Here is a 27,167-nt window from a genome sequence, read left to right as displayed (position 1 = left end):
CAAGTGCACTGCAAATAGTGACACTGTAGTTATTTCTGGACTTTCTACACATTTCCAAATATCAACAAGAAGTAAGCTGGTAACGAATTTAGAGCACATCCAAAATATTAGACTGCATTACTAGGTCAAGTTTTAACACCTTATCAAAACTTACTTTTCTATTTCTTTTTTAGCCTTCTTGCTCAGTAGGTCCATCTTGGTCATGATATTAATCTGTGGAATCTCTAGTGACACCATGGCACTGAGGGCTGCCAGGACACCGGAAATAAACTAAAGATGAAATAATGAATTATTGTATTAATAAATAACTGTTTAAGCAAAAAGAAAAATATGATTGACGCTATTTTTAGTACAGGCTTTACATATGTGATTATTGAGACTGTCCATCCACTTAAAGTGCGGTAACCAGAAAGTCGGTAAGTGTTATCAAAGCTAAGAAATACAAAAAGACACACAAACATGTTCAGGGAAACCTGCAAAGACTTCCTTGCCAATGCTACCTTTCTGTATCTATTTAGGGTACTTCGACTGAAATCACAATTATATAAAATTATGCAAAATGCTGGAGTATTCAGCAATCAGTAATTTTCTGCTCTAAATCCTTAGACAAATTAACTCATATCAAATAAACATGGTTAGTTATAAGCAAGTCAATTTGTTCAGGGTTTCTTCATTTAACTTTAATGCATCATCAGATCGACAAGAAGACTTCCAAAAATACAACTTAATCAAAACGGGTCCTCTTAATTAACATTAACTGAGGTTTTGTACTAGACAGAGTACTGGAGCTTTGATATAGGATCCTGTATGTATACAAAGGCGAGAGAAAGCTTGTAGAGTAAAAAGGGAGACAGAAAGAGTTTACAATAGGTGACTGAGGCAACAAGAATCACCACACATATCCACTAGGTTGAAACAGAGTGCACGAGTATAGGAGAATCACCATGAACTACTTAATTGGAAAAAAAACAGTTTATCAAGATTCTTTTTACCCAGCTCTCAAATCAATCACAAAGTTGTGCATTCATTTTATTGACCAGATTAAGAAAGTCAGTAAAGAGTATCTTATGGCTACAATTGACATTGCAAGCTGGTCAACTAAGGAACTTTACAAAACTTTAAATAGTTTCAAAAAATCTTACGTATGTACCCGGTCTTTTACTGTGTGACTCATTGGCAGATTTCTTTGAAGATAAAATCAGCCTTATTTACAATAATTTTCCAATTGTTCTGGAGCCTCATGTGAAAGAGCATGATTTTATCCAGGTCCCTCCTAACATCAACAACATTCTAAACAACTGACTTATACTCACTGGAACAGGTGCAAAGGATGCTATGACTGGGGGAATCTGGATCCCCTTTAGACCTTTGTCCCCCTAGGATAACTGCTAATCTTGCCAAGGTTATCGCTCCAACTGTCAGGGAGCTTTTCAATCCTTCTCGAACCTCAGCCAAGCTTCCAGCAATCTGGAAATGTGCCCAAGCCTCGTCCATTGTTAAGAAGCCCTCTGCCAACCCAGAGATTCTTTCTAACTACCGCCCAATCTCCCCGTTACCTTCACTTGCCAAAGTTCTAGAAAGTTACGTTAACTTCCAAATGACAAACTCTCTAGAGGAACACAAGATCTTAGATGACTCAATAAGGGTTCAGAGCATTTTGCAGTACAGATACAGCAATATTGTCTGTCTCTGATAGCATTAGCTATCCTTATTTGCTGGGACCCTGATTATGCTGGTTATACTGGACTTATTGCCAGCTTTTGATATGGTCTCTCAGTCCATTACTATCCACAGACTGTATGCGGCTGGTATACTCTGCAGTGCCCTGCTTGGGCTCAGGGATTTTCTTGACAACAAAACCCAAAAAATCTGTCTAGACTCCTGTAGGTCCAAAACCATAAGAATTAACAAATAAGTACCACAGAGTTTCTGCCTGAGCCCTACATTATTTAACATCTATATTGCGACCTTCGTACAGATAGTAAGAGCATGTGGATTAGAGATTATATCCTATGTGGATGAAACGAAATTACTCATCTCTTTCAAGCCTGATCCAAGAGAAGTTCATTCTCATTTTACGCACTGTATGAGAGAAATTGGAGATGGGATGACCAACAATTTTCTCCACTTAAATGGAGATAAAACGGAGATGGTGCTATTTGGTAAGGGACAGGAAATCTGGTCAGTCGACAAGTGGCCATCTGAGGTTTGCCCAGCTCCTGTTCCCTAACAGGTGGTGAAAAATCTGGGGGTTAAAAATTGAATAAACCCTCTCCATTAAATCGCAGGTAGAATCCACTTGCAGTACTTGCTATGCCACCATGCGGCTCTTAAGGAAGACCTTTCCGTGGCTCCCTCCCAGATACAGAAAGCTTTTAGCCTTGATTATTAATATGCACTCCTAGTGGCAGTCAATGATACCTTGCTATCAAAACTTCAAGTCGTGCAGAACAGTTAATCTGTAACTTGCCTCAGTGTACATCCACTGATCTAATCATAAGAGACCTCCTCTGTTTTCCCATAAAGAAACTTATAATTTTCAAGATACACAGTTTGATTCAGAAGGCCCTAAACAAGGCCATAACTGCTTACTTGCATTCCAAACCCCATTTTTACCAGCCTTCCAGGCTGTTGAGATCCACTCACATGGTCTATCTAAAGATACCCCGAACCCGCACAGCCAAATACAGAGCAGATCATTTTTTAGGGTCGAGCGTGCAAGCGCTCTAGCCTGCTGTAATCTCTGTGGGCTTTTAACCACGCCCACCAGTTTCGTTGGTTCGTGGGCTTGCCTTTTAAAAATCACTTGATTTTATTTGTGAAAGGCATGCACACGTCGGTAATTAGCCCTCCTCAAGCGCACAGGCCAACTACTAAAAACATGCGAGGCTCCATGTTTTCAGCATGGTTTCTGGACTACTTTTTCTTTTTATTTCTTACACAGTGCGATCTCGCAGTACATTTGTCGATACGTTTGACTGTGAGCCATCTTCTGTTTCATTTTGTGTGCTCCTTCATGCTTGTGACGTGGCACTTTACATCGGCTTGCTTATGTAAAACTGTATTACTTTTCATTTTATGTGGCAATAAAAGTCTGGTTTGAACTTTACAACGCTAACAGCTCAAAGTCGAGCAAATGCGAGACCCATTACATTACAAATGCTTGTTTTATCTGACCCCACCTTACCGGAACAAACTGCCCCTTTTTATTCGCTCATGTGAGGATAACGCCAAATTCAAAAAGATATTAAAAACATGGTTGTTCAAAGCCTCCATCTAAGCTTCTTCACAATGCTTAGTATTGCCTGCCGTGCTAATCACCGAAATGCTCCTAAGGGAGTGAGTAGAGAGCAAAAGTAAGTCGCATTCAATCTAAAATCCATCCAATCTAAAATATTATTCCATACATTTGAAGAAAGTGGAGTAGTCCAAATTGCACATTTTCAATCTTTAATGTTTAAAATCCCATTGTAGCCAAAGCCAACACGTGTCGTCCACTGGGGACTTCTTCAGGGCCCCAATGTATGTTGGATCATATATTATGAAAGTTATTAACGCAATGTTGACAAATATTGTGCTCCAGGTGATTGAACGCCGAGAACACGCTGCTTCTACTGTGCCACAAATGAGTTGTATGTTACAAAGATAATGGAGGGATTGGAAGAGACTAAATTAAAAAGCCTGAATACGCAGGCATCCTGTGAACATGACAGAGGCAGAAAATACAGGGTAATTATACAGAGAAATGCCTAGTATGAAGATATGATGAGGAAAGGGGTAGAAAGGTGTTCCCAGTTTGATAGTTGGAACAGTTTTCAGAACAATATCCAAGTCTAATGGGCTGACTAACACAAGTAAGGAGTCATTGCGGTCCCTTGATGTAAGGTTAACAAATAAGACGTCTAGCGGAGGTTAAGGACCAAAGTTAGTCTTGACCTTCTTAATTTTGTAAGCAAGGAGAGTGGGACAGAGTTTGAGAGTGGGCAGCCCAATCAAACTAAAGGATTTGAGCTGTGTGAACCTCTGTATTATAGAAAAGATTTCACGAGAAAAATTAGAGCGATTACTGCTGCAGTCTGCAAACAAGGCATGTCAAGTGAGTCGGACGTGCAGATGAAGATTCCTAATGGGAGTCTTACAGGGTGAATTTTTGAGAGTATGAGTGCCTCCAAATTCATTTTAGGCATTTTCAGTGATGTTTGAGAGCGCTTAGCTCTTCAATGTGTACTCTCCTGCACTGTGAAGACACTGCTTGCACCTTTGGAGACTTGGACTCTGGAGTTGCTTTCACCTTTCCTTCCTTGTATACTAGTGTGGATGTGGTGGGCTTCACCTACCATCACCGCCTCCTTCTCTCAAATAAAATCCTTGCAACAGATGCTGCTTTTACGTTTTATCCTTTCTCACAATACTGACAATTATAATTTTATTTTTCTTGTAGTATTGCAGTACAGATATTGCTGGGCTACAGGTTTGAATTGATTTGATCCAACCTTTTTAAAACACTGATGCGCTTCAGTCAGTGTGCCTGTCATCCTGGTGGCCATTCCCCCCTCTTACTCTCCTGGTATTATCTCTCCAGCCCTCTCATCTATCCCCTAACTCTACCTCTTCCCTCAACATCTAATTAGCTTCTAACCCAGGCTGCTTTCATTTAAAAACTTGATCCTAGTCAAAATATTGACTTGCTATCTGGGCATTTATTCACTGAGTGCAACTATCCTGACGACCTTTTCTGAAACATGGCTTAACCCATGCAGACATCTCATTTGCCATGCCTCAGGATTACTAAATAATAAAGCATAACAAGCCAAATAGACAAGGCAGGGGATTGGCCATCATATTTAATGTTGTCCTTCAATGCACAATTCCAGCTGCTGACTTCTTCGACTGCCTAAAATACCTCATTCCTCACCTAGGACTAAACACCAGTTCTCTTTTTGTAGGGCACTGACAGACCACTCACCGGGCTGCAGGATGTCTTACTCTAAAAGTTGACTGACTACTTCGAAGGCTTTAAATTGTCGTTCACAGGAGATGTCAACTTCCATCTGTAATATTCAGAAGGCAGAGACTCGCACACCCTTCATTGATGATCTAAAAAAAACTCTGCCTTTTCCAACTAGTTTCCAGCCCATCCCTTATTGCAGGTTATACCCTGGATCCTCATTTCACAAATGTGGAGGGTACTGTTATATCCGTTCCTTTACCCATAAACATGGTCCGAAAGTTTAATGTTGCCTTGATCTGGCTTTCCTCTTCTGCACCCAGTGTTCCCAATTCTTCTACTGGCCCCAAAGTCTCTTGGACCTGGAACATCGTTTCACTGAATAATTTCTCCTGTGCTCTAGCTACTACCACCTTAAAACCCAAACACTGCTGTATCTTCTGCTTCTACTAATCTTAATCAGTGGATTACTAATGGTCTAGAACAGTCGTTCCCAACCGGTCATCCCGGGACTTCTAAGGATCCGCGAAGCCCTTTTCAGGTAGTCCACGAATGCTTAGAAAATTTAATAATATCAACAGATTAATGAAGGGTATATACATTAAAAAAAGTAAAATGCAAATCTGAACATTTTAAAATATCTAGAAATGTGAAGGAATTTTAAATTGAAGGCTAAAAATTAAGTTAGTGTCCTGGTTCTGATTCGTGGAAGCAGTGCATCAAACAGAATTTAGTATGGATGACTAGTGGACTCATTTGAATTTAGAAAAGGTCCAACATTTCCATGAAAATTTAGATTTTTTTAAAGATGTGCTTTTGAATTAAATGATTACATCTTTTGTGTATTTGTTAGAAAAATGTTTGTTTCTGTATTTATTTTGTATTGGTTTGCGGTTCAAATTATCCAAAATGCTTAGGCTGGGGTCTCCAAGTAATAACTCAGTAAGGGTCCCCGGATTCCAATAGTGATTCATGGGGGGGGGTCCTAGAATTCCAGTAATTAAGTGGGGGTCCGCAGCAGTCAAACGGTTGAGAACCACTGGTCTAGAACCATTACCCCACTCAGACCCTGACATTCCTATGGTAAACATCTCCATTTTAAGTACAATAAGTAGCACAAAACTATTCTAAACAAGTAAAGGGAATTTGCAAAAATGGTGACAAAGTAATATAATGACCTATTTGAATAAATAATGTTTCAATAAAATCACACATCAATAGTGATAAGAAAGGCTGTAACACTCCAGAATGCTCAGAATTCAGGGTTTCCATGCTCCAAGTTCTTTTTATTTACATACTTTAAAAGTGGTAAAAAAAATTACATCCGAAAGGTGACTATTACCACCTTAATGATAAACTTCAGCGCTATTTTAAGCACTAGTGGTGCTGGGATAATGAAAATGGACCCTTCTGTTTTTTAGATTTTTAGCTTCTATTTTCCCGTTGAAGACATATTATGTTTTCTTCACCAAAACACATAACCTAACCTCATATGAATGGGGATTTCCTTGGAAAAACTAACAAGGAGTCACATCGATGTAATAACATGGTCATAATTGTCATTACTACTCACATCATTCCTTGTTGGACAATTAGGGGTGGAAGAGCTGGGCATAGTTGACCCTAAAACAGTTTTCAAACGTGTGTTCTCCTAAATCTAAAATCACATTAATCCTGCTCAATCTTTTCATAATTTCCACTGCAATTGATTAGAATAGTTTTATAACACAGCATATATTTATTAAGTGAAAGTTAACTACCTGGGGCGTATTAGCGCTGAATTACAGTAGTTACACAATTCAAAAGGTACTATCACCAGGATTCAAACCTGTGACACTGAGGACAAAAATGCCTAAGCAAATGCATTGGTCCACAGAGACCCTAGAACCAGCCTTGTGCAACTTATTGCATGTGTTTTACAAAACGAAAATGTTTTAATGAGCGGTTTGTGGATACCTACATTTTAGTTCATTTCTAAGTAACTACGCGAGACAAAAGGTATTTTCGCCAAGGGATTATTGATTCTGGTTTATAACATAGTAAATACATATTTTACAACTGCTTTCCTAAAATGTTTAGTTGAAAATAGGAAGCAATTTTCCCATTACTAAAGTCAATTTAGGGTCTGCCTCTGTGTAATAAACACTATTATAGTACATTTCCTTGTGAAACCTTGCCTTACTCACATATGTGACCCCCGTTATCGCAATTAGGTGTCTGGAGATAAGGCGATGTGTGTGGGATGTGCACCTCCATATACAATTTTCGTCTTAAGGATGATCGAGCCTTCCGAGTCATGAGATGCCATAATAGAATGTTAGAATACTGTGCCTTGGTAGCTGCATATAGCATTGCATAAGAATAGCCTGAAAAAACATTTGACAGTCTAATTGCCAGAGTCTCGGCAATGCTTAACTTCATATTTCCATACCACTAAGAGAGCTAATGACAGGGACTGAACTTTCTTTGGGGTACTCCTCTTCCTGCTTCTTTGGCAAAGAACCCTCAAGCACAGTGTCTTAAAGCTAAGGTATCAGGCTGTCTGACTATGGACCTAGAAGAAGATGAGAGGTTTTCTCAGAAATGGGCTTGTGGGGTCAACATATGCATCCCGATATGAGCGGAGGACAGATTCAGATTACACTAGACAGGATGACTGAGAGGAGCTACATGGGCTCCTTAAAGATACAAGAAGTTTTAGGATAAAAGTGACGTACAAATGCAGAATAAAAATCAAAAACACAATCATTGTAATAATTACACATATGTACCTTAAAGGATTCCACCATGAATTGAGAATCAACTAGAAAAACTCCACAAACACGAAACTCCCACTGCTGCAGCTGGTCCACGAGATGCTTCATCACAGGCAAGTGGGTGTACAGTTCAATCTGACCTAGGATATTGGGAGTCAGAGATGCCACAGTTGGCATTTAGGTCAGCATATGTACAGTGACAATATTTGAATGCAAGATGCAGAAAATGTACTTTACTTTCACTTCTTACGGTTAGTCACACATACACATGACTTGAAGACCAATAAGTAACTATCTATTGAAAACATCCAGAAACCTGAAATAATATTTTGTATGTGTAAAGGTACGGAAGTATCAGAGCGGGGTTCTGTAGTAGCACAGCAAGTATACCTTCCTTTAAAAATGGAATTAACTGACCATATACGGGTTCACAGACACTTAATGGTAATGGCAGCACCATGGGTACTTTTCCTTTCTCCTGTCCCTGATAGAGTGCGAGAGGCCTCCCAGTCTCCCTCTTCAAAGTTCCACTAAAGCGTCATGACCAGGCCCATTGCTGAAACCCTGACTGTCTTCTATGTGCCAGGATCAGCCGACTGGTACGATGAATGGCATACGAGTGAATGGTTATGAAACCTGTAGGATACGTTTTGGAAATCCCTTGGTAAAGCACAAAATGGAAGCTGTGCAACTCCCAGAAATGCAAAGGTTTACTGCTGGCATTTCTGAAGCATTAAAGCAGTGGTTCCCAACCTGTGGTCCAGGGACATCCACTTGTCCCCGAATCCTGCTCAGGGGGTCCGCAACTGCTTAGAAATATAAATATTAACAGATTAATAAAGGGTGTATGAATTAAGAAAAGCAAAATGCAAATCTGAACATTTTAAAACGTTCTATAAATGTGAAGGAATTTAAAATGGGAAGCTAAAAATTAAGTTAGTTTCCTCGTTTTGATTTGAGGAAGCAGTGGAAGTGCATCAAACAGAATGTAGTATGGACTTCAAGTGGCCTCATTTGAATTTAGAAAAGGTCCAACCTTCCCATTAAAAGTTTGATTAAATACGTTGTGCTTTTGTAAGAAAAATCATTGTTTCTGTGTTTTTTGTGAATTTTGTGGTTCAAATCATCAATAATGCTTAGACTGGGGTCTCCTGCTTCAAGTAATGACTCAGTGAGGGTCCCCAGATTCCATTAGTGATTTAATGGGGGTCCTTGGGTTCCATAATGATTAAGTGGGGGCTACAGAAGTCAAAAGGTTGAGAACCACTGCATTAAAGTATTGAAAGGTTGAGCTGCAGCTATACATAAATGCAGTAGCGGCAAGCCAGATTGTTCCTTTATGGAAACTCCCATTTGGATAGATGGAAAGTGTGGAGAGATGGTGATGGCAATCTCCTTTTTAGTGCAGGAGGAACCGTTCTGCAGGGCTTGCCATTTGCCTACTCAGAAGACTGATGGCAGACAGGTGCAAGCATTTAACTTCTTATTGATCTCATTTTGGGTGCTCTCCCTTGAGACACACCTTACCCCACCTTGATGTGGGACCATCACCAGAGGACAAAGACTGACTACTCAGGAGAGGAGGCACACAAAAACTGAGCGAACTACCTCAAAATATTTCCAGAATAGTGAAATCAGTTTTCCTTGTCTGGAAAAGCTTTATAAGAGGAAGATTGAAACTTCCTCATATGGTTCCAGGATTTCTCAGTGAGCCATGAGGTGGGACACTGCAGTGTCAGGGTAATATTTGGGATCAAGTGCGTGTGTCTCTCTGAGGTGAGGAGACATTACCTGAAAGTCTGCAACTACTTGCTGGAGGAGAGCAGTGGGTCTTTCGTAGAAAGGCACTCACCAGGCTTGTCGAGAGAGGGGACGGGTGGGACCTTAGAAGGAGGAAGTCCGTCCAGGGGACGGACCCACCTGCAATGACCTGGAAGAGGGACCTATTCAGAACAGTGGATTGACTGGAGGAAGTTGCTGGTGTGGCTCTCCTTGCCTCCCCTATGTGAAGCTAGTGTGCTTCATCAATGAAGAGAAGTGCAGTGCCATCCGCGGTCTACATTGTGCTGTGCTCACAAGGATTATGACACGTGTTTGCGCCACCTGGCCCCTCTGTCCTGCCCCAGGTGACTCACCAATGACTTGTGAATGGGATCTCATTAACATCTGGGTGGGGAGGTTTGTGCTTGGCCCTATATTGCACTACCAGAGATTGCAGCCAGTACAGTGAGTAGTTCGTGGCGTCTGCTGCTCCACTGACAGTGTCAAGAATGAAGACGTACCACATGTATGTAGGGGGATCCACAGAAGACATTGCGCAGGGGCTCCACTGTACATAGATGGTAAACGCTGACTGAACACTGTCCAAAGGCAGAGAGGGTTTACAACTGAGCCTGCATACCGAACTTTTAACGGCTAAAAAAAAATATACCATTAAGAGACGGACCTGTGAGTCACGGACACAGTAACCTGCTTGCATGTCTCCCATGAGCCTGCATCTGTAGTCTGCAGTCACAGATCAATACTGCCTTACTTTAGCACCTTGGCATAACCCTTGCTCCAATGCATAATCTATTTGTGTTGTATTTCAAAGTTGGTGTGATAAAGTAAGATTCCATTTTCATAATGTTAAAACACGGGGATGGACAGTCGTAATTGTGTTCTAGTGCGTAATTGCTGAGTTTGGAGTGTTTATCCCCGCACAACTGCCTGGCGAAGCCGCGGACTGCTTGCTATCCTGAAAGCGAAGGGCTGAAAAGGTGTTCGTGTTTATCGGTTTTCAGTAACCAGCGTGTATCAGCTCCTACCACATCAATAGTAAGATGCCTCAACGACCTCTGCTGTGGTCCAATAACCTTTGCCGGCACGAGAACCCCAAAACTGTTCTAAATTTGGTATCTACCCTCTGCCAACATATTGTCTAAATATTGTGCTCTCCCAACCCTCCCACTCTGCCAAAGCAAAGTATCAATGCTGTGCAGCTTTCCGTTCCTTCCTCGGCCTCTCTCCCTTCAACTCCTCTCTTACCAAGCCTCCGCTGCCAGTACTGGCTTTGGCAGTGTTTGTAGAATTGTGCTGCAAGCACTGGCAAAGCCAATAGGGGCACTTACTATTTTGGAATGTTATTCTGCATACTCTGCAGAATAACAGTCAGTGTTTGCACCACCACTCTGCAAGCATTGGCAAGCCCAGTACCGGCAGGGAATTCGCATTGGCAAAGTGAGATATTTTATTTTTTTGCCAATGCTTGTTTATATACTCACTCTGCAGTTTTGCTATTTTCAAGCTACGTAATAACAGGTGTTACTATTACCCTTTTTAATGGGGCAATTTACCAACGTCCAAAGGATGAAAGCCTAAAATGTCCCACGAAGCGCTTAACTTCATGACCTGGTAGGTTGCACAGATGTCAACAATAAGCATTTGACTCACTGAACTACCTGAGGGAACACTACGGGTCTCTAAAATAAAAAGATACAAAGATTATCTTACTCATGCCTCAAATGCTTTCATACTTTATAGTTCCTTTTTCCTGACTGATCATCTTACTTTTGCTCCATCTTTCCACTTTCCTTCCTCTCAGGCAGCCACGTAGGTTGTGAGTATTAAAAATAATTGGATCATAAGATTCCCTGATGGAAAGACTCCATTAAAGCCTCTCTCGTTCTACAGAGAAACCACGTTCACATTTTCAAATTATCAGTGAAACTTGTTTAATTGCCAACAAAGGTAATCTTCACCCAGGCTCAAGAGAACAAGAAATGTGGCGCAGATATAAACTTACTGACCGGGGCAATCAAAGAGTATGTAATCATCTTCTACGTGTCCAAGGCAATTTTCTAGCCAGTCAAAGTTGTTAGAAAAATATTCCATGCAAAACACCAGGCCACCATTTGGTCCGAAACGGAGGGTGTCATCTTCCATGACGTCATCAACCTCAATCAGTTCTCGGATATCTGCAGCAAAGAGGAGATAAATATTCAGAAGCGATTCAAAATAACATCTTACTCACAAAGAGACCATCTTATATTACATATGAACAATGAAAATGGAGAAAGCAAAGGGCAAATAGAGGATATTTGGTTTTACTATAAAACGTTAAATGGGAATGTGATGTGGTCAGTTTTAAGTACATATAGGGGTGAGCAAAAAAGTTATTAAAGTCTCCTAACTAGATAAGAAAACAATTTCCTGTACGTGTCAATGCATACAATTACCATTAAGAAAACAGCCAAAGACTCCCAAATCCCTTTGCCTTATATGGCTGTGGGTTTCACCATTGTTTTTTTCCTATAGCCCAGTTAATACTACAATCAACATTTCCTCCAATCATGGGAAGATAATTTGAAGTAGACTCTTTCCAACAAATCATCACTCTCTCATCCAATTATATATTCTCATAAGAATAAGTGAGCAGCACAAGAAAATGTTTAGCTGTAAATAACCTGTTTTCGACAGAACACAAGCGTTTTTGCTTCAGGTCCCTTTGCAAAATATCCATATTCTTTAACCCATACAAAAACACACACCCTGTAACGAGTCAGAATGTCCTGCCTTGACACATACAGCATCAGACCCCATTTACATTTTAAAACCAGAGTATTCACATCGAACCATCGGGGAGTATTCTGCCAGGATTAGTTGAAGACTACTTACTTGAAACTCAACAACTGTGGTAGGAGCTCAGAACAAAATTGAAAATATGTAGAAGAATCCCTGCAAAAATGTTTGACAGGTTTCAATATTCCTACTGTTGTGTCAAGTCTTATTTGAAGGGTAAATGACAAGTAAATATAGCAGACGTGGCCCATAAGGAGTGAAAAAGAAACTAAGACGCAGCAATAAAGAACACAAAAAAGTGATGAATGGTATGTTTGAATTGATGTCAGCCACTGTTAATTACTCATAGCTGCATTCCAATCCATCGTTTTTGTACCCGCCATACAACCTCAGATTAGACACTGCATATGCAAATCAGCCATGATCCTGCTCCAAAAGAATCAGTACAACTTAAACTGCCAAACCAGGTCCTCCCTGAACCAGAACACAAGCAACCCAAGAATGGTTTTGGTCGATTTGGGCCCTTCCAGACAGCTGCAGCTTGGTTCCAGTGAGCACAGGAGCCATGTCTGGGCATTCCTGTCACACTTAGGGCATCACAACGAAGAATACAAAACGTGATTGGTGGAATGCTTGAATTAATCTCAGCCACTGGTAAGAACTCTGGCCAGCATCCCAGTCCATAACACCCAGTCCTTGCTTGCAGCCATGGGGAAGTCACAATGGAGGAGAGCGGAGGAGGGAAGAGTTTGAGGGGGTAAGAATAATTCAAGACTTGAGCAAAGACCCTTGGGCCAGCAAGCGAGTGCACTAGATAACCTGAGTGCTGAAACTTTGAATTTTTTGTATACAAATGGTATGTTTACTTTGCAAACAAGGTTTGAGACACATTTAAAACTGCACAGCATTTCAAACAAATCTCACCGTCTGCCTGTCAAGAGATGCAATCTATAAGCATGGTAGAAAAGGTCAATCTAACACAACCAATCCAAACCTGCATTTTAGATCAAAAAGTAACAGTTGCTAGTAGATGAATTTTGAAAGCTCACCAATCTCACATTAGTATCTAAACCTCCAATCCCAATATTTTTTTTAATGATAGCTTTATCCCTGCCTGGGTAATTGGGTCAAAACATTAAACTAGCAGAAATGGGTACACATTCTCCGATTCCTGAGAATTGTTTTGCCATGTATCTGATTATTTCTGAAGTGCTCAAAGTAAGGCAAGGTACATCAGTTCTCATACCTAAACCATTATATGACTATGACGAAACGTAAACTCATGTCTATTTTTAACTTCGTTCTCATTTCTCAACTTGCCGATTCCTCTTGCAAGAGACTGGTATGACTCTCAAAGTCTTCGCATCCATTATAATAATACCCCAAAGCCACACAGACAATGAGTTAGTGCCTGCACAACTATAGACTTGCCATAGTGTAAATGTTTTAACATCCTGTTTTTTATTCTAATGGGTAACAAGCATTACTGTATAGCACTTGACCACTGTTAGAATTCTGGGACCATTATTCTCTCATGTGCTCCCACGGTTTTTAATCTTTAACAAAGAAACTGTTGTAATAAAGGTGTTTTGAGTGCCTTCAGTCGATTTTAATTCTACACCTTTTAGTCCAATCTACCTTTTCTGATTTGCCCCCTCAAACCTAGAGGTCACTAGTCTGATAATCCAGACTACTAGGCATAGAAAAATAGCTCCCTTGAGGGGCCCCGTCGGGCATGGCGGCATCAGCGTGACGAGGAGCAGGACCCAATGATGAAGCATGCCACCTCATTGAGTGAGGACTTGTGGTTTCTATAAAGGACACTTTTGCCTACCTGAATTGGTCCGGTGATCAGAATTTGGTCTAGTGCAGTGGTTCCCAACCTTTTAACTTCTGTGGACCCCCACTTTATCATTACTGGAACCTGGGGACCCCCACTGAATTATTATTGAAATCTGGGGACCCCCAGTGAATCATTATTGGAATCCAGGGTCTCCCCACTGAGTCATTACTGAAAGCTGGGACCTAATATTATTTAATTTTCTAAGCTGGCGCGGACCTCCTGAGGAGGCTTCGCGGACCCCCAGGGGTCCCCGGACCACAGGTTGGGTACCACTGGTCTAGTGGACCATCACTACGGAATTGCACATCCATTTGTGGACATTTATTGTTAGGCAGAACGTGTGCTGGACCACAATTACCCTCATCTCCTCTTTTTGTTCATTGCAGCACAACGGCAGATAATGTAAATGTCTACAGGTCATCTTTCAGTGGGTGATGGCTGCATTCAGATATTAAACTGGTACTAATTAGGTAAAATCTTTGCTGCAAAAGCGTTAATACTCATGACTGAAGGAATTGTGTGTGACTTGGACACAGCATGAAAACTACCAGACATTTAAATGTAATTCAGACAGGTGGAATAAACAATTGTTAGTCATGGAAATGTTTTACTTAATTATTGTTGACTGTTCTGTCCCCACCAGATCTACTTGGGACGGTTTTAAAATTAGCTTGGTTCTTAGGCAAAAGAAGGTTTGACAGCAACCTACTGCAGTTCTAGGAATCATTCAGCCACCTGTCCTTATGCGTGTGGTCAGGGACTGCAACCTTGCATTCTCCAGTCAAATACATTTATTGTGAGGGGTAGGCAGCTGAGCATCACACCAGGAAACATACTCCAACAGCCTAGAGAAGGAAGGGGCTATAGTGCATCCTTATTCATTGCTATGGTAAGCAGATAACCAATTGTGAAGTTGCCCATCGCTTTCCCATACTAAAACAATATAAAAATAAAAGGTCTAGGAGTGTTGTAAGGCCCTTTTGTTCCTGGGTTAGGCATCACTGCCCTAGCTTAGTTTCACAGCCACAACCAGTAGTTATAGCAGTAAACTGTAGACATGGTGCCACACAATACTTATTAGCAAATGGGCTAGAGGATGGGGGTGAAGATGGTACGTTAGTGACTGAGGTGCACACAATGCGTATAGAACTGAAGCATTTTACTCATAGGTCACTTTTCCTGCAGTCGATTCTAGTTCAAATACACTTCACAGATACACAGTGGCCAATCCACCAGCACAATACAAAGCATGCAATTATTTAGAAATACGATTAACAGAAAAATTGGTTCCAAGGCACCCTTCCAAAGGTAGTTGAACACGTTAGTCTTGGTCCCCTCAGTAATGACGGGGCCTCATGGCTAGTTTTGGCTACATATACACCACATCCAGATTTTACAGGCAGCAGATCTACACCCATTACATAATAATTTAGTAAGAATATACAGATGCCTAATAAAGTTTGTAATGCGAACACTGAATACAGTCCCAGGGCGGGCTGCTTCAACTGTTTAACACCAAATTGACTGCACCAGGGATAAACCTGATAACCATGGATTCCATTATGGGTAAAGTTCCCGCCAGGCGTGAAGAAATTCAGTTCTGAATTGCCCAAGAAGTAGAATATTTGCTGCAATATATATCATAACGCATGGCACACCATCTCTGTCAAATCTTCCGAAGGTGTTGAAACAAATTCAAAATGAACGCGGGGCTGCCCCTGCCCTGGATTAGGGCAAGAAATTAATGGGCAATTTTGCGGTCTCCTCAATTATTTTGGGAAATATTAAAGGGGAAGCAGTAGCACTGGTAGTACGCCGACGACTTACACAAGTTCCACAGATAGACCAGTAATACGAGCTACTAAAATACTAAAAATAATTTCCTAGACACACACACACAGGTATAAATTGGGATAATTTGGGGGCCAGACCAAATAAACCACAGCTGAAGGGAACTCCGAAAAGGATCCGACAAATGGACCAATATTCAATGAAGGTGACACAGTACAGACTGCATATAAATCACATTTATATTCTAACGTAGAGATGTGTTTCGCATCTACTGAAAAAATACTGACTGCAGTTCAGAAGGTCGTCATTAAGGAGAGACCATTAGCCCAGGGCAAATGCACCATTGTAAATAACCCAGTCCCAGCCCTTAAGAATGTTGCCAAAAAATGTGTTCCTCACGCTAAAGCATTACATACACAATGGATACAATGGCCCACCTCCTTGACTGCCACTGATGCCGATTATGTTTTTGATCTAAAATTACAAACCCAAGAATTTGTTGAATATGAACTTGAATACTTCATGCCCACTAATGCCATGCCTCTAGAACATTACAAATACATCACTTACACCAATGATTCAGCACCACCTGCCATAGGTACAAAACACTAGTACTCAATAAACCTACACACAGTCCCATGGGGACTGCACAGCTCAACTTGCTGAGCTCAAAGCATTGATTTTGGCACTGGAACATATGAATAATGAATTCCCCACACTCGCTGTGTGCGATTTGTAGTACTGTGTGTAGTCTTTCAATGAAAATGTACATTACTGATGCTTTAATGGGTTCTGAGACTCAAACAGAAAAACAATAAAACACAAATTATTGTGGGGGAAGGTGGTAGAGTTTAGAGGACAAACTGCCACGGGCAGATGTCATCATCATGTTGGAATACACATTGTGGGGGGATTCATTGGCTGATGAAGTGGCCAAGTCTGCAGTTGTTATGGCAACTGTTGCTGCAATAACTTGTTCACATATGAGGGTGGATTTTTAAATTTTGGCTTCTGTAAATGCTTCCGCTGGCGGCAGACCCTTACCAAAAGCATACCGAACAAAATATTCCTATCACTTAAGGGTCCAAAACATTCCTGATGTAATAATACCAGGGGTGGGCGACTCTAATCCTCAACCAATGTCATAGGCTAGAACTTATCAAAGCAGTGCTTCTGCCCATTCTGGTGTGGAGGCTACTATCCCATTATTACAGTAGCGTTATAGGCAGCATGGTCTATACAAAAAAGCCCAAACAATATGTCCTTAGATGTGACATCTGTCAATAAATCAAAAGGCTCCACCAAAAGCCCACCACAGACCCCCCTCTTAGTGTGAAATAAGTCTATGCAGTATGTGTACCTAGACCATTGCGGTCCCTTGAATTCTGATGATGCATACAAGTACATTCTACTTGCTGTAGATTCTTGCTTCAGATTCCTTTGGATGGGGCCACAACGATCCCCTGAGCTCGCACTATTAAAATTTTTCAGGTCTGTATCAGGACATATGCAGTTGCCGCATTCCATTCGGAACCGTGCCCTGCTTTTGCCTCTAGGGCTTACATGGATGCCATGGGAACTGTGGGTGTAGCAGTGCATTATTCTTCTCCATATCATCTGGAGGAAAATTCTATTGTGGAGAGGAAAAACAGACACTTAAAGCAATCCTTAACATCTAGAGTGTTATGTTCAAAAAGTGTTAGGTTCAGGTCATAGTTGGATTAATCAACTATATGGTGTCCAAAGAGCATTAAATAATCTGGCTCGAAGATCTTTTGGTGGCTGTACCCCATTTAAAGTCCTGTTTGGCATCTCTATGTTCATCCCAGATCTTGGTGGCCGACATACCTTATGACACAAATGAACGTGTCACTGTTTTACAGTAATTCGAACAGATGAGCGTTCCACAACACACGCCACCACTTTGGGCATGAGGGATTCAACAACTTTCGCAGGCTGGATTCCAAAAGTTGGTGATCTGATTTGCGAAGATACTAGTGAAGAAAGAGTTGGGCCAATTTTATTGAGCACCAGTCCCTGTTCTGAGTGTACAGGGCAGCAGGACAGTGATACTATTACCGCTGCCTGGCTCTAAAGGCAATCATTTTGTCTCCATTGATCATATAAAATTGCATCATGTGGCCGATCCTGCACGGTAGACCTGGAGGATTCCCTTACCCTTCTCACTACCCTACAGGAGATACCTCTTTAAGCATTAAATAATGTTGAAACTGTTTTCCCTAGGCTGGAGAGGGCAGAGAATTAACCGTTGTTGATTCTGGTTACTACAAGTATAAGAAACATCCAAAACGTTAAATCGACAATTCACTAATGAAACATAAACAGATGAGATTGCCTAGGATGAATCTAACAGTTCTCTTTTGCCTGCACCGGGTCCAGTTTTTGCACAGATTGCTTCTGGTTATTTTATAGACCTGGATGATTTTTCTTCAACAACAACTACTGCTGCTTCAATACATGGTACACGGAAGCGTTTCAAATGGCTTAAAGTAAACTAGTTGATTCGACCATGATATTACCTATGGATTATATTGGAACTGATTGCTTTTCTTCTTGGACTGGATCTGTTGTTTTCTTCTCGCTAATACCTGAGCATTAACTTCCTGAACGCTTTGCTGTTGGACTGGTGGATGAGGTTTTAAAACCGTATTTATTTTCCCACAAAGTACGGAGAGGCTTGTCCCTAGTGATCACTTCTGCAGTTCCAGTTCTTGATGGGATTGTTTGGGCTAAAGTTCCATATGGCATTTTTGGTCCTACTGAAATGATACAGATTTCCTATGTTTTTAAAAATGCTATGAACATTATCACACCTGAGGTTGCCTCTGATGATTCTGGCAAAATGTTCTGTTACCATCAATATGGACATCCTTACCTGCATAGAATTAGTGCCCCACACATAACTTTTAATTTTACACAATGGAAACATTGCTCAGCTCCACCTTTGGGGAGTTCTAAAACATGTAGACAAATTCATTTATTTAACCGGACATGATGTTATCAATTCCAAGCCATATTATTTTAAATTACTAGAGACTAAAGCAAGGAAAACCCTGCTTATAAATTCCAAATTGCTCTATTCAAATGTATTTGTTTCCCAGTTAGCCATAGAAGGTCATGAATATTGGAAAAAGACCACTGATTTAAAAAACAGTTTGCAGAATGAAAGATTGGCAGGTACAAGGCATGAATGTCTTATTGAAAGCACCCTTAATTCCATTGCAACTGATATCCTTGAATGACACTATTCAGCAAACAACTTGGCTTGGGTTAGCAAAAGTCAAAGAAATTAATGCACCCATTATTCTCTCAATAGCAAAATTTGAAAATTGGCAAAATATTGTGTATTTTACTTTAGACAAGCTCAATGGTATGGTTAAGAATGGTACATTTAATTCAACACTTTCAGGTCCTGGTGGGTGCTTATTGTGGCCAGGGGACACAAATGTCATCATGCATGTTTTGTTAATTCTGAAGGATGTTTTAAGACAAGCAGACCGGACTATTGTTACATCACAACACAGAGGTATAGTCACCACACATAGCGTGGGCAAACTTTGTCAGCAATGGTTGATGCAGGTTTGACAACTGTTAAAGAGCACTTCTCTCTCCTCTCTGAGGAAACTGATTTGCAAGATTTCTTGCTAGGTCGTAGAAAACTACACTCTAGAAGATTTTTGCATGCAATATACAACAAAATATGGAAGGTTTCACAAACTGAAGCGGTCGCCTGTTCAAGGCAAATTGATTAGGAAAACTTTGAGAAATCATTAGCCATTGACGGTATTGGTATGAACACACTGTCCACTCAAATTTACACTTTAAATATTATAGTGTCACCTGCAATTGACATCATTCAGAACGACGCCACCATTACAGCATGGAGAGAGCCAACTACAGGGAGTGCAGAATTATTAGGCAAGTTGTATTTTTGAGGATTAATTTTATTATTGAACAACAACCATGTTCTCAATGAACCCAAAAAACTCATTAATATCAAAGCTGAATATTTTTGGAAGTAGTTTTTAGTTTGTTTTTAGTTTTAGCTATGTTAGGGGGATATCTGTGTGTGCAGGTGACTATCACTGTGCATAATTATTAGGCAACTTAACAACAACAAAAAATATATACCCATTTCAATTATTTATTATTACCAGTGAAACCAATATAACATCTCAACATTCACAAATATACATTTCTGACATTCAAAAACAAAACAAAAACAAATCAGTGACCAATATAGCCACCTTTCTTTGCAAGGACACTCAAAAGCCTGCCATCCATGGATTCTGTCAGTGTTTTGATCTGTTCACCATCAACATTGCGTGCAGCAGCAACCACAGCCTCCCAGACACTGTTCAGAGAGGTGTACTGTTTTCCCTCCTTGTAAATCTCACATTTGATGATGGACCACAGGTTCTCAATGGGGTTCAGATCAGGTGAACAAGGAGGCCATGTCATTAGATTTCCTTCTTTTATACCCTTTCTTGCCAGCCACGCTGTGGAGTACTTGGACGCGTGTGATGGAGCATTGTCCTGCATGAAAATCATGTTTTTCTTGAAGGATGCAGACTTCTTCCTGTACCACTGCTTGAAGAAGGTGTCTTCCAGGAACTGGCAGTAGGACTGGGAGTTGAGCTTGACTCCATCCTCAACCCGAAAAGGCCCCACAAGCTCATCTTTGATGATACCAGCCCAAACCAGTACTCCACCTCCACCATGCTGGCGTCTGAGTCGGACTGGAGATCTCTGCCCTTTACCAATCCAGCCACGGGCCCATCCATCTGGCCCATCAAGACTCACTCTCATTTCATCAGTCCATAAAACCTTAGAAAAATCAGTCTTGAGATATTTCTTGGCCCAGTCTTGACGTTTCAGCTTGTGTGTCTTGTTCAGTGGTGGTCGTCTTTCAGCCTTTCTTACCTTGGCCATGTCTCTGAGTATTGCACACCTTGTGCTTTTGGGCACTCCAGTGATGTTGCAGCTCTGAAATATGGCCAAACTGGTGGCAAGTGGCATCGTGGCAGCTGCACGCTTGACTTTTCTCAGTTCATGGGCAGTTATTTTGCGCCTTGGTTTTTCCACACGCTTCTTGCGACCCTGTTGACTATTTTGAATGAAACGCTTGATTGTTCGATGATCACGCTTCAGAAGCTTTGCAATTTTAAGAGTGCTGCATCCCTCTGCAAGATATCTCACTATTTTTGACTTTTCTGAGCCTGTCAAGTCCTTCTTTTGACCCATTTTGCCAAAGGAAAGGAAGTTGCCTAATAATTATGCACACCTGATATAGGGTGTTGATGTCATTAGACCACACCCCTTCTCATTACAGAGATGCACATCACCTAATATGCTTAATTGGTAGTAGGCTTTCGAGCCTATACAGCTTGGAGTAAGACAACATGCATAAAGAGGATGATGTGGTCAAAATACTCATTTGCCTAATAATTCTGCACTCCCTGTAAAGTCCATTATGCTTTTGAGTTGGAATCTTGAAGGGGAATTATGTGCCTTGGTAGCACGTGAACTCTACAGTTATTCACTCCCTTCAGCCTTACTAGGAAACAACAGATAATGGCAAAGAAAGAAGCTAGTTGCATCATGCTTAATATAGAGAAATTGGAGAAGTTGCTTTTTACCGTGGCAGAAACACCATCATCAATGTGGTTAATAGATTGGGTGATATCACTGCTGATTTCTACATTCCAATTCACTTCATCTCTAAAACACTTTCCAATCGGAAAAATGTTAACATTTATGGGAGAGTTACATTCATGAGGTATGGGAACTGCCTTTCGATTACAACTGTATGAGTGGGGAAAAGGAAGTTTTTCTTGGAGGATGCGAGTGCGAGACTTCTGTAAGCCATTCAATGACTTGTAAACAGGTGGCACTGCAAGGCGCATGCAACACGTCGACGGCTAACTTAGCCTCCTACTTGATGGGTATTCCAGTCTCAATCATTCGCACAGTTTTTCAGTTCAGTCATTAAAGCGGCAGTGGGATCACAGCAGGTGTCCCCTATGTGATTTCTGTTTATCAAATAGTGACCTGCTGTGGAAATGTACTTTTCCCATCCACGCCAGATAAATGCAGCAAATTTGTGGCCTCTCATTTCTTCTCCAATGTCAGTTTCGACAAGCTGAGCAGACTAAAGGCAATATTGATTCAAAAACATGTGGTGCTGAAATCTGCCTGGGAAACCTATGACCTAGGTCATCAGCTGAGATACAGTCCCTGTTAAATACTAACTTCCCAAGGCACTTTGGTGAATTGGTGGGGCCATATTTTTAACACCTTCAACACTGAGTGGATTGTATTTTATTTTATTTTTTTAAGCTGTAGGTTCTGGTTTTGTAAGCACATTCCAGATGGTTTTTTGGGGTTATATCATCAGCCATACACTCACTTTTTTCGAGTGGTTTTGGAGGTTTTCCATTTGTACTGGCATTAATTGGCAGTATTTTGCTGTTGCTATTTTTGATTCGCAATGGCTGCCCCATCTCAAACAAGAAGACTGATGGAGCTCCCACCAGCCTGACTGTGTCATGAACACATGATGCAGTATGTCGAAGCATCACTAATAGAGGAGCTTAATAAGGACTGGTCACTCTCGTTCAGGCCAGTGCGCTGCTGTGTACAGCCTGTTTTCCGTTGCTTGTCGTGCTCTTTTGAGAACGCAACGAAGGTGGGTCTTGTCCAGCAGCAGGTGCTTTCTACAGACATTAATCTGATGATGTTCCCGTTAATGGTTCATTCCTGGAGTTGTCCTAGAAGATTGCGGTTGCTCTGTGACACTTCTTAGGAGTCATCTTTCCAGGACCACGTTGCCCCGGCTCCTGGTGCCCAGTCATCTAGCACTGCACGGAACGCTGCCCCTCAGCTACAACTGAGGCTACAGATCACGTATGCTCCTTTGACCTTTTTGATGAGGCTCTGGTGGTTGTCATTTGCTGAAATGCAGTCTTTTTTAGATTGATTCTATCTCCAATGATGTGTTTAATGACCACCTGAAGGATTTTGGTGACTTTTAATCTGGACCCCTTTTACTAAACGAACAAAGTACAAAGTAAAAATGGTCAATTAAAGACAGTTTTGCTTGTTGAAATGGAGATATTTACGTTTTATTTTAAGTTGTTATAGTTTAGATTTATTAGGGATATTAGAATCTGCACTCTTAGACTAGCAAAGGGAGGGTGTTGTAAGGCCCTTTTGTTCCCGGGATGGGCACCCCTGTCCTAGCTTAGTATCCTGGCTTGTGCCTTATTTTACATTTATATGCATTTTTACTCATATTTTAGCAAGTCTGCTTTTAGCAATTGTCTTTATATATTTTATCAGTTGCTTTTTCTAGGAAGGCAGAGTTCAAGCTGCACGTTTAATCAGTCTTGTACGATATATAATCTGTATTCCTTTGCCAAGGCTGGAATGCACAGGTCATGATATACTAACTTGTATTTGCCAGCTGAGAAGTCAGTTTCTATCTCCAAGATACAGCATTACATCACAGCTGCTGCCCAAATGAGGCAGTGATCAATATATAAACTACACTTAGACCCAAATGGGGGTAGAGAGCACTCTGGTCATGACCAGCCTGGGGCGCTTTCCTTCCGACCGTCAGCTTTGCTGACACTGGTGCTTATATCTCAGCCTACTGAGGAGATTGCCATTTGTGACACAGACAGATCCTTGTTATTTCACTGAGATATGGGGGTTGGGGTGAATCCTTTCGGTCAGACCAGGCAGAGGGTTACAACCACTATGCTCTCAGATTTAGACATAGGATTTTGGTAGGAACATTTAGGCTCTCTAGAAACCCGCAATATAGTGGAGTTGTTTGTCTTCTTCACTCGTGCCATATTGGTTACTGTGCTACGTTTCATCAACCTAATTACTGTGGCACTTTTTTTTTTTTAATACTCAAATGTGAATACCTCAATAAATGCATTGAAATCCATTGCGCCTTTTGTGTTTCACCGTGGCTTGCGTGAGTAACTGAGCAAAAGGGGCATAATCTGTTTCCACAGCTTCCCTGAGGAGTCAGTATCATGTTTAGGTTGCAGTAATCACCTTTTGCCCCAACAGGTTTGGTGATCAGGGTGAAGCACTGTGAGCTAGCCAGGAATTAGGCTGACCGCTGCCAAGCATTGTGAGGTGTGCTCAGTCTCCCACACTCGGTAGTGCTGCTTTCCTAAACACAGTCCTTTTAAAATGGGAACCGCATAACAAGAGGTCAATCTCAAGATACAAAACAATACTACCATCAAACTCCTCCTTTAACCCCAGTTTTGAATACTTAGTTTTGTTTTTGCCCTTATCCAACACCAGATCTTAATTGCAGCAGGCACTTTGGGAGGACTTAAACAGATACTCTAACAAGCACTTTCACACACTACAGCAGTACTGGCTTTGATAATAGTTAAATCCTACAGGAGGTCTAGTCTACATTGGCAGGAACACCAAGCTGCTTGTTCGTCTTTACTTCCCCATACCTTTGAGTTTGTTTTTGTTTGTTTTTATAGAAAGATTTTATTTGTTACTTGCATACAAGTTTAAAAACATCTGCAGTGTACATTACCGTCACAAAAACTAGATCCACAGACTCCCTTGGGGCACAACTATCAGAACACAAGATGTCTGAAAAACATACATTACAGGTTACCGGGTATTTACTAAATTCCAAGCCCATAATAATTTCACTGTTTCTTCCACTTACGTTCTTATTTCCGGGGACATCTCTGTGCCTTATAAATCACTTCTTCAAGTTTACTCCACCAGTCCGTGCCCCTAGTCCATACCTCCACTGAAGGGGCTGTGGAGGCTTTACAGTGATGTGCAATGTCTTGTTTGGCAATCAGCATCCCCAGGCCTATCAGTATCCTATCTCCAAGGGTGCAGCCCACGTCAACAAGAATGCAACACTTGGGCTCATCTCGAGTTGTATGCCCGTGATAGTGGAAACAGTAGTGATACTAGTGGCCCTATAGGCCTTTATCACTGGGCATTGCCAAACTATGCAGAAGAAGTCACCCATTGGGTCCTTACATCTATGACATGTAGGCGAGCCAGTGATGCCCGCACTCCACATCCTGTGAGATAATAGATATGCTTGATGTAGGTACTTGAACTGCATGAAGTAGAATCTGGCAGAAATTGCCAAAGTTTGATGGGCCATACAGGCATCTCTCCAGTCCGCCTCATTGTAATGATATTGGTGTTTTGACCACTAACTCCATGTTGCACTTAGCCTAGCAGCACACTGTCACATTAGTGACCACCAACTTCATTTTGTCCATTGACTTTATTTTAGCATTAGCCACCGCCACATTAAAAGCTGCAAGTAGTTTTCCACGTTATGTTTTTATTCTACTTGTTTTCGTGTTCTGTTCCCACCAAGGGCTTAGGCTGATAAGAATGTACTAAGACGGCAGGGAACGGTCTTATTTTGAAGGGGCACCTTGGGATTGTGGCTAGTCCCGACGTGTTCTTTTCAAACCTGGCCTAAAGTAATAGGCATTTTTTGAATAATAAACTTCTGCAGTGAGAGGGAGGTTCTAGAATTGTCCTCTCTTGTTTGTTCAAAGTATAAGAGGCCAAACCAGATGGACCCGGAACGGAGAGTGATTCAGATCTCAGACATGCCCAGGACGCTGGGGCGCATCATCCTTCCAGTGAGGATAATTGATCTCTCTCCTCGGTCGATTCTGGGTTCTGGCGATCTGATCCTGATAGGAGTGAGATGATGCAGAGGTGCCCGTGCCTCATGGTGATGCACACTTTTTAATTCCTGCTATGTGCTTTGCATTGTGATATATATATATAAAAAAAATCTACATACAGATACGTATATTTGCTGCGTGTCTTGCAGTGGGGAATCGTTTGTACATGTTTTCATTTCATTGCTCTGACCGTTTTTGAAACATGTGCCTCCAGCATGCTGACCTTCTTTTATGAACCTTGAGAAGTGAATTAATAAATGTCTTCCTTAGACTAATAAGCGCATTCCAGAGATTTTTGTCAGTGCATGAGTGTTTCAGCTCAGTCATCAGTGAAGCAAAACTCTCATTCAACTCTCCCACCCGTGTCTCCTACTTGGCCTTCAGGGCATCTAAGAATGTGGGCGAGTGTACAACCAGGGACTTATACATTTGCAAGACACAGCCTGTACCCAATGGGCCCGTGAGGATCTTTTTTTCGAGGGGGCTGTATTCTGAAATATCCTCTGACCTTGGTAGGGTTGCGAGGCATGACAGAGTTAAAAGTAACAGTAAAAATGTGTCATTGGCATTCGGAATTCTGTTTGAAGTTCTTGAATGGACTTAATTTGTCTCCCGTCCCAAATGTCATCTTTTTGTAAAATACCTATGGAGTCCTAGCCCCAGAACCCTTCCAGTGAGGATACTGGCGAGAGCCAGAACTCCTCCCAGAGTAGAGTTTCCCTTGTCAATTTCGGATTCCACTTGATCCATCGGAGGGCTCCCTTCCATGCTTTAAGTGCCATTTGGATTACCTCTGGAAGCTCAGATGGAATGGAGCCCCCAAAAAAGGATGTGTAGGATATTTTCTAGGCCTAAAAGGACTAATTCATACCTGTAGGCAGGGTCATCCCATCCCCCGTGAAACTAGTTATTAATGGGAAGGAGTTGTGTCGCCAGAAGTATAAGCGCATATTGGCCCATGGCAAGACCCCCCATCATACATTGTACGGACCCATTTCCCAGAGGCCACTTTAAGGGTGCCCACTGCCCATATAAATTTACGTCCCATGGCCTGGATCGAGTCAAATCAGGATTTTGGAATGTGTGCAGGGTAGTTCTGGAGGATATAGAGCAGTGGTAGGAGAATCATAATTTTAAACAATGTGTCCTAGCCATGGTGTTCAGTGGGAGGGAGTTCCAACGTGTACGGTCATCGCATGTTCATCGGGTCACATGGACACCACGTTAGACTTCCATGATATGCATATCCCAAAGTATGGGAAGTTGATTTGTTTGTATTGGGATATGGGATTGCCACGCTTTATCTGTTGATCTCTTTCCAGAGGGACCAAGAAAGACTTACGCCAGTTGACCTGCAGGCCCGATGTCTCTCCAAAGATCCCCAGGATCTGTAGGAGCCTGGGACCTGTCTCAGCCAGGTGGGACATGGAAAGCAGGACATTGTCTGCCTATAGAGCTATGCGGTCATCTGTGGCTAAACCCCAATCAAAGCTCCACACTTGAGCATAACACTGGATCCATACCGCCAA

At 41.5% G+C, this 27,167-nt stretch overlaps 1 protein-coding gene across 1 annotated transcript in view; it reads right to left on the bottom strand.

Moving 5' to 3' along the window:
* Nucleotides 1-27,167, bottom strand: part of GPN3 (GPN-loop GTPase 3) — a 48,421-nt gene that overhangs the window by 15,008 nt on the left and 6,246 nt on the right. Inside the window, exons 3-5 of the mRNA XM_069214875.1 lie at nucleotides 11,493-11,660; nucleotides 7,720-7,844; nucleotides 155-270 (exon numbers count right to left, since the gene is read on the bottom strand). Of these exons, the coding sequence (XP_069070976.1) occupies nucleotides 155-270; nucleotides 7,720-7,844; nucleotides 11,493-11,660 (409 nt within the window). The remainder of the gene's footprint in view (nucleotides 1-154; nucleotides 271-7,719; nucleotides 7,845-11,492; nucleotides 11,661-27,167) is intronic.

The sequence above is a fragment of the Pleurodeles waltl genome, chromosome 11, assembly GCF_031143425.1.
Source record: "Pleurodeles waltl isolate 20211129_DDA chromosome 11, aPleWal1.hap1.20221129, whole genome shotgun sequence".
Lineage (NCBI taxonomy): Eukaryota > Metazoa > Chordata > Amphibia > Caudata > Salamandridae > Pleurodeles > Pleurodeles waltl.
The sequence above is the reverse complement of the archived record's forward strand: the minus strand, read 5'-3'. Positions and strand labels throughout refer to the sequence as shown.